The following is a 13,485-nucleotide window of genomic DNA, read 5'->3' as shown; positions in this document are numbered from 1 at the left end:
TATAAAGCTCTTTAGTTTAGAACATGGTAAGAGCTTCCCAGGTGGAGCCAGTGATAAAGAACCCGCCTGCCAATGCAGGAGACAAAAGAGATGCAGGTTCGATCCCTGGGTCGGGAAGATCCCCTGAAGGAGGGCATGGCAACCCACTCTGGTATTCTGGCCTGGAGAATCCCATGGACAGAAGAACTCAGTAGATGTAAGCAGTTATTAGCACTGCTCCTACTCACATCGCAATGGTAGATTTGCCAGATTGCCCTGGAATGCTTAAACTATATTTAATATATCACACATGAGTTTCCAGGTGATATGATAGACATTTTATAACTTGAGATTCTTTTTCTTGAAAATTTTTCGGACATCCTTATCTTCTATTAAAAAGATACAAAGGAGAGGTGATTTTACTATAAATAAGATAAATGAAAAGGATAAAAACAATTCCAGGCCTGTTGGAAGAAGCAGGATTATCATTTCATCTGAGTTTTATATCAGTAGTCCTTATTTACATGTTTCTTTTTTTTTTTTTTTTTTTTTGGTTAAAAAAAAGGACCACTTGATATTAAGAGTTAGCATTGGAGTTATTTCAGTTTCTAAATTACATGCTTAAAAAATTTAAACAGCTGTCATTATAAAGAGGCTTATTTCATTTTACCTAAAGTGCTTCTCATTCTGGAGGGAACACTTAAGTATAGTCACAAATCACTTGCTATCACAAGTGTAAGATTTTTTTTTAAGTTAAATTTGTTTACAAGTCTGCAGAGCTCAAATTTGGTAGATAATTTTCTTTTCTACTTTTACTTAATGATTTCTGCCTCTTTTCTCCTCTAGTCCTAGGCGTGAATTTCACTCGTTACAAAGAGAGCACCCAAATCCGTTTTTATTTCATTAGTTCAGTAAATTGTCTCCTAGGGGTTTGGACTGAGGACATGATTGGGCTCTGCAATGATGAGCTTGTTTTGCGCTTTTAGCCAGAAAATCTTTCTATAGTCACAGAAAGTAGTTACACTCAGCGTGAACAATTACAGGCTGTTGGGGGAGCCTCCTCCTGATGTGCTGGTGACTTACTCCTATGAATTAAGAGGCAAATGTGCTCCAAAGTGCATTAACCTTTATGGATTTTTTCTTTGGTTTTCATGTTCCTCTGATTTATGGTCTTAAATATGCCTGTTGCTGCTGTTTCTGAACGAGTCCCTTGTAAATCATTTCTAAATGATCTTTTTTGAGTCAGATAATCCAAGTCAGTTGAATATATCCCCAGTCAATTCCTCTGAGGCTTCTTTCCTTCTTTGCCCAAGTTATTTTCAGTTTGCTCCATGCCTCAAATGTCATGTGTGCTGAGTTGCTCCAGTCGTGTCTGACTCTTAATGACCCCATGGACTGTAGCCCGCCATGCTTCTCTGTCCGTGGGATTCCTGAGGCAAGAGTACTGGAGTGGGTTGCCATTCCCTTCTCCAGGGAACCTTCCTGACCCGGGCATCAAACCTGCATCTGCTGCCTTACAGGTGGATTCTGTACCCACTGAGTCACTTGGTACCAGTCAAGCATGGCAGGGATTTTGAGTGTGTTCTGTATATTCATAAAAGCCCACTGTTCCCCCTAGAGTGATGTGCAGGAAGTATCATAAGCACGTAGTTCCCTGTTATTAGTGATTGGCATCCTTTCACATGGGCCCATGTTTCTCCAGAAGAGTTCTGCATTGAGCAGTCAGTGTTCCTTCTGGATACGAAGATTGTCTTGGATTTGAGGGGAAATGTGAGTTTTTTGGTGTCCTCGTAACTAATGTGTCAGTCTGGCTATAGGGTGGCTGTTACTGCTATTGTTTGCATTCTTTCCATAAAATGAAAACACAAAATCAGTTTCAAGAAAATTCAAATTTAGAATTCTGGCTTTTAAAGCACAATATTGTTTATTCATGTCTCTGTCACAAACAGTGCATCACTGCTTATTGCTAATTAAGTTTTAATGTAGATATTTATAAATACCTGTGTCCTATGACATTATTTAATGTACATACATTAAATGTTATGGTGAGGATGGTGACATGGGGATTTACCTTTGAATATGCTTGATGTCTTGAGAACCCCATGAACAGTATGAAAAGGCAAAATGATACTGAAAGAGGAACTCCCCAGGTCATTAGGTGCCCAATATGCTACTGGAGATCAGTGGAGAAATAACTCCAGAAAGAATGAAGGGATGGAACCAAAGCAAAAACAATACCCAGCTGTGGATGTGACTGGCGATAGAAGCAAGATCCGATGCTGTAAAGAGCAATATTGCATAGGAACCTGGAACGTCAGGTCCATGAATCAAGGCAGATTGGAAGTGGTCAAACAAGAGATGGCAAGGGTGAACGTCCACATTCTAGGAATTGGCGAACTAGAATGGACTGGAATGGGTGAATTTAACTCAGATGACCATTATATCTACTACTGCAGACAGGAATCCCTCAGAAGAAACGGAGTAGCCATCATGGTCAACAAGAGAGTCCGAAATGCAGTACTTGGATGCAATCTCAAAAATGACAGAATGATCTCTGTTCATCTCCAAGGCAAACCATTCAATATCACAGTAATCCAAGTCTATGCCCCAACCAGTAACGCTGAAGATGCTGAAGTTGAATGGTTTTATGAAGACCTACAAGACCTTTTAGAACTAACACCCAAAAAAGATGTCGTTTTCATTATAGGGGACTAGAATGCAAAAGTAGGAAGTCAAGAAACACCTGGAGTAACAGGCAAATTTGGCCTTGGAATGCAGAATGAAGCAGGGCAAAGACTAATAGAGTTTTGCCAAGAAAATTCACTGGTCATAGCAAACACCCTCTTCCAACAACACAAGAGAAGACTCTACACATGGACATCACCAGATGGTCAACACCAAAATCAGATTGATTATATTTTATGCAGCCAAAGATGGAGAAGCTCTATATAGTCAACAAAAACAAGGCTGGGAGCTGACTGTGGCTCAGATCAAGAACTCCTTATTACCAAATTCAGACTGAAATTGAAGAAAGTAGGGAAAACCGCTAGACCATTCAGGTATGACCTAAAGCAAATCCCTTATGCTTATACAGTGGAAGTGAGAAATAGATTTAAGGGCCTAGATCTGATAGATAGAGTGCCTGATGAACTATGGAATGAGGTTCGTGACATTGTACAGGAGACAGGGATCAAGACCGTCCCCATGGAAAAGAAATGCAAAAAAGCAAAATGGCTGTCTGAGGAGGCCTTACAAATAGCTGTGAAAAGAAGAGAAGTGAAAAGCAAAGGAGAAAAGGAAAGATATAAGCATCTGAATGCAGAGTTCCAAAGAATAGCAAGAAGAGATAAGAAAGCCTTCTTCAGCAATCAATGCAGAGAAATAGAGGAAAAGAACAGAATGGGAAAGACTAGAGATGTCTTCAAGAAAATTAGAGATACCAAGGGAACATTTCATGCAAAGATGGGCTCGATAAAGGACAGAAATGGTATGGACCTAACAGAAGCAGGAGATATTAAGAAGAGGTGGCAAGAATACACGGAAGAACTGTACAAAAAAGATCTTCACGACCCAGATAATCATGATGATGTGATCACTAATCTAGAAAGTGAAGTCAAGTGGGCCTTAGAAAGCATCACTACAAACAAAGCTAGTGGAGGTAATGGAATTCCAGTTGAGCTGTTTCAAATCCTGAAAGATGATGCTGTCAAAGTGCTGCACTCAGTATGCCAGCAAATTTGGAAAACTCAGCAGTGGCCACAGGACTGGAGAAGGTCAGTTTTCATTCCAATTCCAAAGAAAGGAAATGCAAAAGAATGCTCAAACTATTGCACAATTGCACTCATCTCACATGCTAGTAAAGTAATGCTCAAAATTCTCCAAGCCAGGCTTCAGCAATACGTGAACCGTGAACTCCCTGATGTTCAAACTGGTTTTAGAAAAGGCAGAGGAACCAGAGATCAAATTGCCAACATCCAATGGATCATGGAAAAATCAAGAGAGTTCCAGAAAAACATCTATTTCTGCTTGATTGACTATGCCAAAGCCTTTGACTGTGTGGATCACAATAATCTGTGGAAAATTCTGAAAGAGATGGGAATACCAGACCACCTAACCTGCCTCTTGAGAAATCTGTATGCAGGTCAGGAAACAACAGTTAGAACTGGACATGGAACAACAGACTGGTTCCAAAGAGGAAAAGGAGTACGTCAAGGCTATATATTGTCACCCTGCTTGTTTAACTTGTATGCAGAGTACATCATGAAAAACGCTGGACTGGACGAAACACAAGCTGAAATCAAGATTGCCGGGAGAAATATCAATAACCTCAGATATGCAGATGACTCCACCCTTATGGCAGAAACTGAAGAGCTAAAAAGCCTCTTGATGAAAGTGAAAGAGGAGAGCGAAAAAGTTGGCTTAAAGCTCAACATTCAGAAAACTAAGATCATGGCATCTGGTCCCATCACTTCATGGGAAATAGTTGGGGAAACAGTAGAAACAGTGTCAGACTTTATTTTGGGGGGCTCCAAAATCACTGCAGATGGTGACTGCAGCCATGAAATTAAAAGACGCTTACTCCTTGGAAGAAAAGTTATGACCAACCTAGATAGCATATTCAAAAGCAGAGACATTATTTTGCCAACTAAGGTCCATCTAGTCAAGGCAATGGTTTTTCCAGTAGTCATGTATGGATGTGAGAGTTGGACTGTGAAGAAGGCTGAGAGCCGAAGAATTGATGCTTTTGAACTGTGGTGTTGGAGAAGAGTCTTGAGAGTCCCTTGGACTGCAAGGAGATCCAACCAGTCCATTCTGAAGGAGATCAACCCTGGGATTTCTTTGGAAGGAATGATGCTAAAGCTGAAGCTCCAGTACTTTGGCCACCTCATGCAAAGAGTTGACTCATTGGAAAAGACTCTGATGCTGGGAGGTATTAGAGGCAGGAGGAGAAGGAGATGACTGAGGATGAGATGGCTGGATGGCATCACAGACTCGATGGACATGAGTCTGAGTGAACTCCGGGAGATGGTGATGGACAGGGAGGCCTGGCGTGCTGCGATTCATGGGGTTGCAAAGAGTCAGACACGACTGAGCGACTGAACTGAACTGATGCTTGATGACCTAAGCAGATCTTCTGCAGGCCTGTAAATATCTCATAACTTTTCACGTAGAAAGCTTGAACTCTAGGAAGGGAAAGAGATGGTTCAGATTTTTTGAAATGTCTTTAAAGCCATTATGCTACAGAAGAGATTCAGAGCTTCTTGATGGAGGTAAGCATGTTACCTCTCTGCAGATTTACAAGACTGAATTAGAAATTACTTTAGCAGAAATGGTATGTTGCAGGATCCTGCAAAATGCAAGAGGTCAGAGGAATAAATCACACGTAACTACTGATTCTAATACATAAGATCAGGAGGAAAATCCCAGGCTTTTCAGAGAAATATTGTGTGTACATAATGCAGCCCAAACTACCAACAGATGTGTGTGATAATATGACAAATTCAGGAATAATAAAAGTGAAAAGAATAAAAATGTTTTATGTTTTATGATGTACATTATATACAGATATATGTGTTAAAAACAGACTTAGCAGTAAACAGTGGCATATTGTCTGTGAGAGAGCCATGAATGAACTCCTTGTATTCCAAAAGCCAGAAGTCTCAATTTGAATTTTCTGAAGTGTATACTTTTTATTTGTTTTTAGTTCTCTGGAAAGATGTTATTTCCCCATGACTGGATTCACGTTATGTGCTTTTTGGCAAAAATATGCATTTCTGGTAAGAGGTGCTGCTGTGTTCTTCTCTGTACCGTGTCAGATGGTACCTGGTGTCAGTTTGTCCCATCACTACTGTCAGCTGTAGAATCTTGTAAATTACTAGACTGTGAATATAAGGAGTACTTATTTACTCTGAGCAACTATTTTTATTCAACTGAGTATTGCTCTCGTTGCAACTTCTTGAACACAGAGGATCCAAGTTGTATTTTAGGATATTTCCAGCTGGTAGCAGCCATAATTGTTGACTGAGATGAAATGGAGCCTTACAATAAGATGGAATTTGTGATGAGGAGTCTGGGTTAAACAAGGGGCTTGGGAAACTTGAGTGAAATTTTAATTAGTGTAATTTTCCTGGATAGGAATCAAAGCAGAATAAAAATTTTGAAAATAGTAGGTTAAGTGTGGGTACTGTGTGCTCATGTATGTGCTCCAAAGTACACATGCTTGCTATAAGAAAGAGTAAATTTAAAATATAGGGGGAACTTGCTCTAAAGTACAGGGAGCTCAGCTCAGTGTTCTGTGATGACCTAGATGGGTGGGATGGGAGGGAGGGTCAAGGGGGAAGGGATATATGTATACATATAACTGGGTCACTTCATTGTACCACAGAAACTAACACAAGATTGTAAAGCAATTATATTCCAATTAAAAAGAAAATACAGGTATTACGTATGTACAGATTTTTGGAGATCCCCTGGTTGATGGTAGTTTGAAAATAAAACCTTTGGTAAAATAGTTACAAATGGCAACATTAGAATTTAGGAAGTAAGATCCATGCTTTAGACATTCAAAGACAATGAGGATAGATTGCCTACACTCTTTGTTTTCTGGTTTATCCTACTCTACAGCTTGAGGATTGGGAGGCTGATCTGAATAACGTTCTTCAAAAATCCCATAATTAGATACTTTGCATCTTGCACTATGTAGGTCCTTCTCTTTGATTCTCATTGTCTCTCCTTCCATATACACAGATGGACCCGTGCTTTGTGTTTGCCTTCTCATCGTTTACAAGAAGAGGAAATCCCCAGTGTGAAAGCACTTCACGAGATTAGATAATACCCTTTTGACAGGGTTCCATCTGTGTTCCGTCTTAACTTTGAAGTGTTTTCTTTCCTAATGAGATTCCTTTCACTGTTACAAATTCAATGTTTTCTTACTTCCAAAGAGCTGATTAGGAGCATTGTTGGGAAAACTGGGGTTTTTGATGCTTCTCTTCAACACCCTTGCCTCTGTCTTCTGTCTTCCATTCAAGATGATTTTTCAAGGTATTAGGTGAAAGGAGCCATGCAGCATTCTGTGGGAATCTGGGGGAAATAAAATATAGGCTCACCCATAAAAGATGATGAGGAAGTACTCCTAGTACTTTAACTCATGGAAAGAATTCCACAGAAGCAAAATGAAGATGTTCACTGTAGGATTATCTATAGTGAAGCCAGGAAGCAGCATTGATGTTCCCTAATAGATGTTTGGGCTTCCCTGGTGGCTCAGACGGTAAAGAATCTGCCTGCAATGCAGGAGACCCAGGTTCAATCCCTGGGTCCAGAAGATCCCCAGAGAAGGGAATGGCAGCTCACTCCAGTATTCTTGCCTGGAGAATTCTGCAGACAGAGGCTACAATCCCTCTGATCACCAAGAGTCACACATGACTGACTGACTAACACTAACACTTTTCACTTTCACAGTAGATGTTTAGGTTAATAATGTGTTCATTAGATGAGGGGACTTCCCTGATAGCTCAGTTGGTAAAGAATCTGCCTGCAAGACAGGAGACCCCAGATCGATTCCTGGGTCAGGAAGATCCCCTGGAGAAGGGATAAGCTACCCACTCCAGTATTCTTGGGCTTCCCTTGTGACTCAGCTGGTAAAGAATCTGCCTGCAGTGTGGGAGACCTGGGTTTGATCCCTGGGGTTGGGAAGATCCCCTGGAGAAGGAAAAGGCTAACTACTCCAGTATTTTGGCCTGGACAATTCCATGGACTGTATAGTCCATGGAGTCGCAAAGAGTCGTACATGACTGAGTGACTTTCACTTTCATTAGATGATAAAGTGAGTCTTAGGCTTACAAGTACTAACCTCTGTGAAATGGCCAATATGAAGCAGTGTGAACAACCTTATTGCATGAAGCAAAAAACAAGTAAGAATGTGGGCATGGAGTAGAGAATACTCTTTCAATCCAAAGCATGTGTGGTTGAGATATAGGATTATTTTCTTTCTTTCTCTTTTTCTTATAATCTTAATCGTTTAGAGAAGGGCACTATTTATCAGAGAGATCACACTCTGGAATTAAGGGTATATGAAAGGACCTATTAATTATTTTATTCAATACTTGATTTAGCAAATATTTCCGAGACCTACTGTGTGCCGGCAGTAGACTAATCCTAGGCCGTGAAGATACAGCAGTGAGAAATTTACACTTGACCCCTGGCCACATGGGGTTTTCGTCATTCCTACATACATGCATTGCTGAAATAGTCCAAGTAATAATCTAATGGCCTAAATTGCCAATTATGGATAATTGCATGGGAAAGTAAAGGATAGAGTGAAAAAAATGATAAAATATGTCACACTTTGCTCTAAATCTCCAACCTCATCAGGATTTATGCACTGATAGTAATTATACAAATAGCAGCAGCCACCACCTACGTAGCAGTTAACTATATGTCAGCCTCTGAGATGAGCACTTGCATTTTATTTCCTTAGTTAATCATCAGAATAAATCCTGTGTGTTACATCCATTTACAGAATACACAAATAGGATGAAGAGAGGCTAAGTAACCTGCCCAAGATACTCAAGATTCAGACTCAGGAATCCCTACTTTCCGTGTTCCACCCTTGGCCATTCCACTTCCCTAAACCTTTCCTCTCTGCACAGACTATGAGTTCGGTTCACCTCTTAGATGCCTAGGGACGATCTTCCTCTGCGTCCTTCCTGCCTAAGAAAGGGCATTTTGCCCATTTAATGTGGTTGCTTCTCATTCTTGACCAGAGGGGAGAAGAGGCTGGTGAGACAGCCCCAATTTTTCTCTCTCATTCTCCCCTCATGTCTCATGCCTTCTGCACAGTGGGACCCTCCCAGCTCCAAAAGCAGATTTGGAAACATGTTTAATGGGTCCCCTCGAGTCAGAGACGACACCATCAACCTGACTGTGTCATCTTAGACGGATGTGTATGCTTTAGGGAATAAATGATTTGTATTCGAAAAAAATCATTTGGCTGAAGGTGATGGAAGCTGCTCCTTCTGTGCTGCTCAGAGTGGTTTCCTATCCGAGGGGCACCAAAGGCAAATAAGGGACTAGAAAAAAAGAAAAATGGGGTAATTTAGTGCCTTCTGTTACTTTGTTTAGGAGCAAGTTAACTGCTAAAAATCTCCTCCAAATAACTGGTTGATTTTGAAAATGCAAGAAGTACTTCTGCTCAGAAAACTCTCCTTCTAAGGCCCATGGGAAAGAATAAATAGGGATTCTGATGACAGGTGTATTTATTTGTTATCAGATTAGTAACAGTGGTTGCCTTTCAGAAACAGAACAAGGGAACCAGGATGCTCCTGGGTGGAGGGTTTCTCTGTGAGTTAGATGAGATCAGAGGGGATCACTATAGCATGATGTGGGACCTGGAGATCTTAAAACTATAACCATAGTTAACTATCTGCTCTTTATTTCTTCATTTCTGCCCCCCCCCCCACCTTCTACTCAATCTCTTCTTGAAGATTTATTGTATCTTGTTTTGGGTTAGGCTTTAAAATATATATATATATATATATATATATATATTTTTTTTTTTTTTTTTTTTGGCTGCACCAGGTCTTAGTTGCAACATGCGGGATCTTTAGTTGAGGCATATGGAATCTAGTTCCCTACTCAGGGATTGAACCCAGGTCCCCTGCATTGGGATCCCAGAGTCCTAGCCACTGGACCACCAGCAAAGTCCCTTGGGTCAGGCTTTCACTTCCCTTTAGTTGCTGACAACATCAGTTAAGAAACCTCATTGCTGTTTGTCATGGTTTCTCTGTGTCCACTTTCCTGGGTGACTTTTCCACTGTAATAATCCTCTGTGTTCTCTTTCCTACCCCCACTCCCCCTCTGAGGACTTGGAGGTTAATGGAGTGTTTAACTGGTGATATGGAAGAGTAACCATGATGTATTTGTTTATTAAGTAAAGGAAACTCTTTATTAGGTTAAACAGCTGAACTTACGGAACATTTATATCCCAAACTTTAAATGTGATCTAATTAGAAAGCAATTTATGAGAGTCTTTGATAAATGTAGATAATTTTATATTGTCTAATATAATTTTATTTGAATTGCTAATATATTCACAGTTTTTAAAAAATCAAATGATTATGAAAATTATAATTGAAAAGTGTATTCTCACTCCTTTGCCAGACTCCCCGCCCCCCATCCCTGCTTCCTGTAAATACTCACATTTACTAATTTTCATATGAATCCTCCCAGGATGTCTTTACGATAAAACAGATAAATGTATAATCCTTATACAAAGGTGCATATTGGTGTGCACCTTGCTTTTCTCACTAAACAGTATAAGTCTTAGAGATCTTTGCATGTAAGCTCATCAGAAGCTTCCATGTTTGGGAGCTGGGTTGCTGCCCAGTATTGCAGCATGTAGATTCACCATAGTTTATTTAACTGATGTCTAACTGATGGATTTTTTGTGTTATTTCTAATCTTTTGCTATAAAAAACAATGCTGCACTGATCTCTGTACCCTGTGCATAGATCATCTCGTCCATATTCAGATAATAGCTGTTGGAAGAATTTCCCAGAAGTGAGATTTCTGGGTCAAAAGGAAATACATTTGTAATTTTGAATGATAGTGCCAATTTGTCCTTCATCAGGGTTGTAACATTTTTCACTCCCATCAATAGTATATGAGAATGTCTCTCTGCCCACACTTAAACCAACGGTGTGTTTTCGAACTTTTGGAATCTGGCTGTTGCGTGGGTATAAAAAATGGTATCTCGGTATAGTTTACCTTTCATTTTTCTCATTATGAATGAAGTTAAAACTTTTTTCTTATGTTTAATGTTCACTTACTGTAAAATGTCTTTTCATGTCGTTTGATCATTTTTCTACTATGTTCTTTGGTTTTTTTACTGCCTGTCGTCTGTGACATAAGTTGCAAATAGATCTTCCCAGTTAATCATTAATTTTTTTCTCTGTTTCATTAGATTCTGTTTAATTTTACTTAACTTCTCTTCTTTCTGGAAAAATCTAAAGTGTAAGGCCTTTCTTGCTTTACAGAACATTGTAGACCTGTAAAACTCACCAGGCAAAGCAGTATTATTAATCAATAGGGGAAAATAACAACAGTTTCATGGCCTGAAATTTTTTGGTGTGGAAACGTTAAAAAGTCTTCCTGTCAGTTACAAATATATACAGAAATGAAAAATAAAACTAATAGGTATTAGTACCCTGTAACATTAGAAACATTGAGAATCAGAGTTTTGTTTCTTTGTTAAAATCTTACCAAGAGTGGGGTTCCCTGGAGGTCCCACGGTTAAGACTCCTGCACTTCCGCTGCAGGGAGCCCTGGTTCAATCCCTTAGATCTGGGAACTAGATCCCATACGTCACATGACCTGGCCACAAAAACAAGTCTTACCAAGACCAGTTTGAACAGTGCTTGCCACCATCTTCTTGTTGGGTCACTTACAATACATAGCAAAGATCTTTTTTCTCTGCCTTGGTGAAATGTCGTACTTCCCTCTCAGTTTGGGTCAGCTGCCCATATTTTATTCTTTGCTTTTCAATGTCATGAAGTATCTCCAAGAGTTCCTCTAAGGTAACATGTTTTGGTCAACATCACTTCCTCTGGGATGCCTGTCTCTCTTTCATCACAACTGTTTTTCTCTTGTAAAGTCAGTTGGTTCACCCTCCCTCTGGCTGCGTGTTCCTGTCACATGTTCCCAGGGTCTATTATTTCTCCTGTAAATCCACTTATGTTCAAGTCAGATTTTGCTCCCAGTGTTGCTTTTAGGTTTCTCTCTTTTTTTTTTTTTCCTGTACTTTTAGCTTTCTTGGCCAGTCCCTTTTTCAGTTATCCATTTCTGCAAACTGTCACAGGGGTTAATCACTGAAAGACAAGGAGACAACAGCTACCCACATTGCTGTCTATGGACTGAGGAACAGATGTGAAGTGACCATTCACTGATCGGACTTTGAAGGAAGTGATATGACTGATCATTGGTTGTGATGAATGTCAGTTATTCACATAGAAATTTCTGGATTGAAGCACTGGAGTTTCTGTTTCATGCCGCTGCTCACAGTTAATATGCTGTGGTAACTGGACTTCAAATCCTGTTGACCTGGTGTGATTCACTACACTGTAGTAACTTAGATTTATGCATATCAGAACCGTGGAAGCAGGAGCTGCCATCATAGAAAAATACGAAGAATAACATAACAAGTCTCTGTGTACTCATTTGTGAGGCTTGACAGTTAGCCTTCTGCTATAAATGCTCTAAGTGTTTTTTATAAAGGAAATTGATCATTACAAATAAAGTTAAACTTCTCCTTTGTTTTCCCAGCCCCCTCCTGTTTCCTTTCATAACCTCTCAACCCACATTAGCATCATAAATTCAAAGACTGTCCTTATTGGAAAAGACCCTGATGCTGGGAAAGGTTGAAGGCAAAAGGAGAAGGGGGTGGCAGAGGGTGAGATGGTTAGACAGCATCACCAACTCAAGGGACATGAATTTGAGCAACCTCGAAGAGATAGTAGAGAACAGAGGAGTCTGGCATGCTGCAGTTCATAGGGTTGCAAAGAGTCAGAGATGACTTAGAGACTGAACAACAGTATCCTTTATTTTCTCTTTTCGAAAGTTCTGTCTACACATACATAGAGTTTAAGAAATATGCAGGATGGGGTTTGCTCTTTACTTTGCATCATAATTTGTGTTTTTGTTTATCACATTTTCTTTTGCTTCTTATATTTTTATTTCCTTCTTGAATTAATAAATATTTTTGTCTCTCCTTTCTCCCCACTAGTTTGAAATTTTTGTTTCTGTTTCATCCTGTTTCTATTGAATAAGTGAAATAACTTGTGTTTACAAAACAGACTCATATATAAGTGGATATTAAAGAGGCCTGCCCTGGTTTAGAATTCTGGTAATTTCCCCAGATCTCTCCGTGGCAGCAAGCAGAGATAGCCATGTTTGGTCATATTTCTGTAACTATCTTTCTGATACGTTTGACAGTGGTTGTGTTCTGTTTGTCTTCCAGATTTATTCAAGAGATAGAGCACGCCCTGGGACTTGGTCCTGCCAAACAGTGTCCTCTTCGAGAGTTTCTCACCATGTACATCAAAAACATCTTCCTCAATCAGGTCTTGGCTGAGATCAACAAGGAGATCGAAGGAGTCACGAAAACATCTGACGCCCTGAAGATCCTGGCTAATGCAGACACCATGAAAGTGCTGGGGGTGCAGCGGCCTCTCCTCCAGGTAATCACATTCTTTGAACTTATTCTATCAGCAGTTTTCACTGACTTGGCAAGAGTTACCAATTGAAAAGAGGAGAAGAATTACCATCTGTTTCCATGTTCATCAGGGACAAAATAAGAGGAAATAAATTAAATGGGCACTAGGGAAATTAAGGACTAATGTAGAGATAATGGAAAGTCCTGAAGATCTCTAAGAAAAAAATGGTTAGTTTTGAGTATGGGAGATGGTGAGCCTCATTAACATGCAGGCAACTCCTCATTATTGGCCTGAAATT

The 13,485-nt window shown here is 39.9% G+C and overlaps 1 protein-coding gene across 1 annotated transcript in view; it reads left to right on the top strand.

The window, feature by feature from the left end:
- Positions 1 to 13,485, top strand: part of EXOC4 (exocyst complex component 4) — an 816,876-nt gene that overhangs the window by 550,641 nt on the left and 252,750 nt on the right. Inside the window, exon 11 of the mRNA XM_018046915.1 lies at positions 12,992 to 13,211. Coding sequence (XP_017902404.1) covers positions 12,992 to 13,211 — 220 coding nt within the window. The remainder of the gene's footprint in view (positions 1 to 12,991; positions 13,212 to 13,485) is intronic.

The sequence above is a fragment of the Capra hircus genome, chromosome 4 (assembly GCF_001704415.2).
Source record: "Capra hircus breed San Clemente chromosome 4, ASM170441v1, whole genome shotgun sequence".
Taxonomy (NCBI): Eukaryota; Metazoa; Chordata; class Mammalia; order Artiodactyla; family Bovidae; genus Capra; species Capra hircus.
Note: the sequence above shows the minus strand (reverse complement) of the source record. Positions and strands in the feature narration are given on the sequence as shown.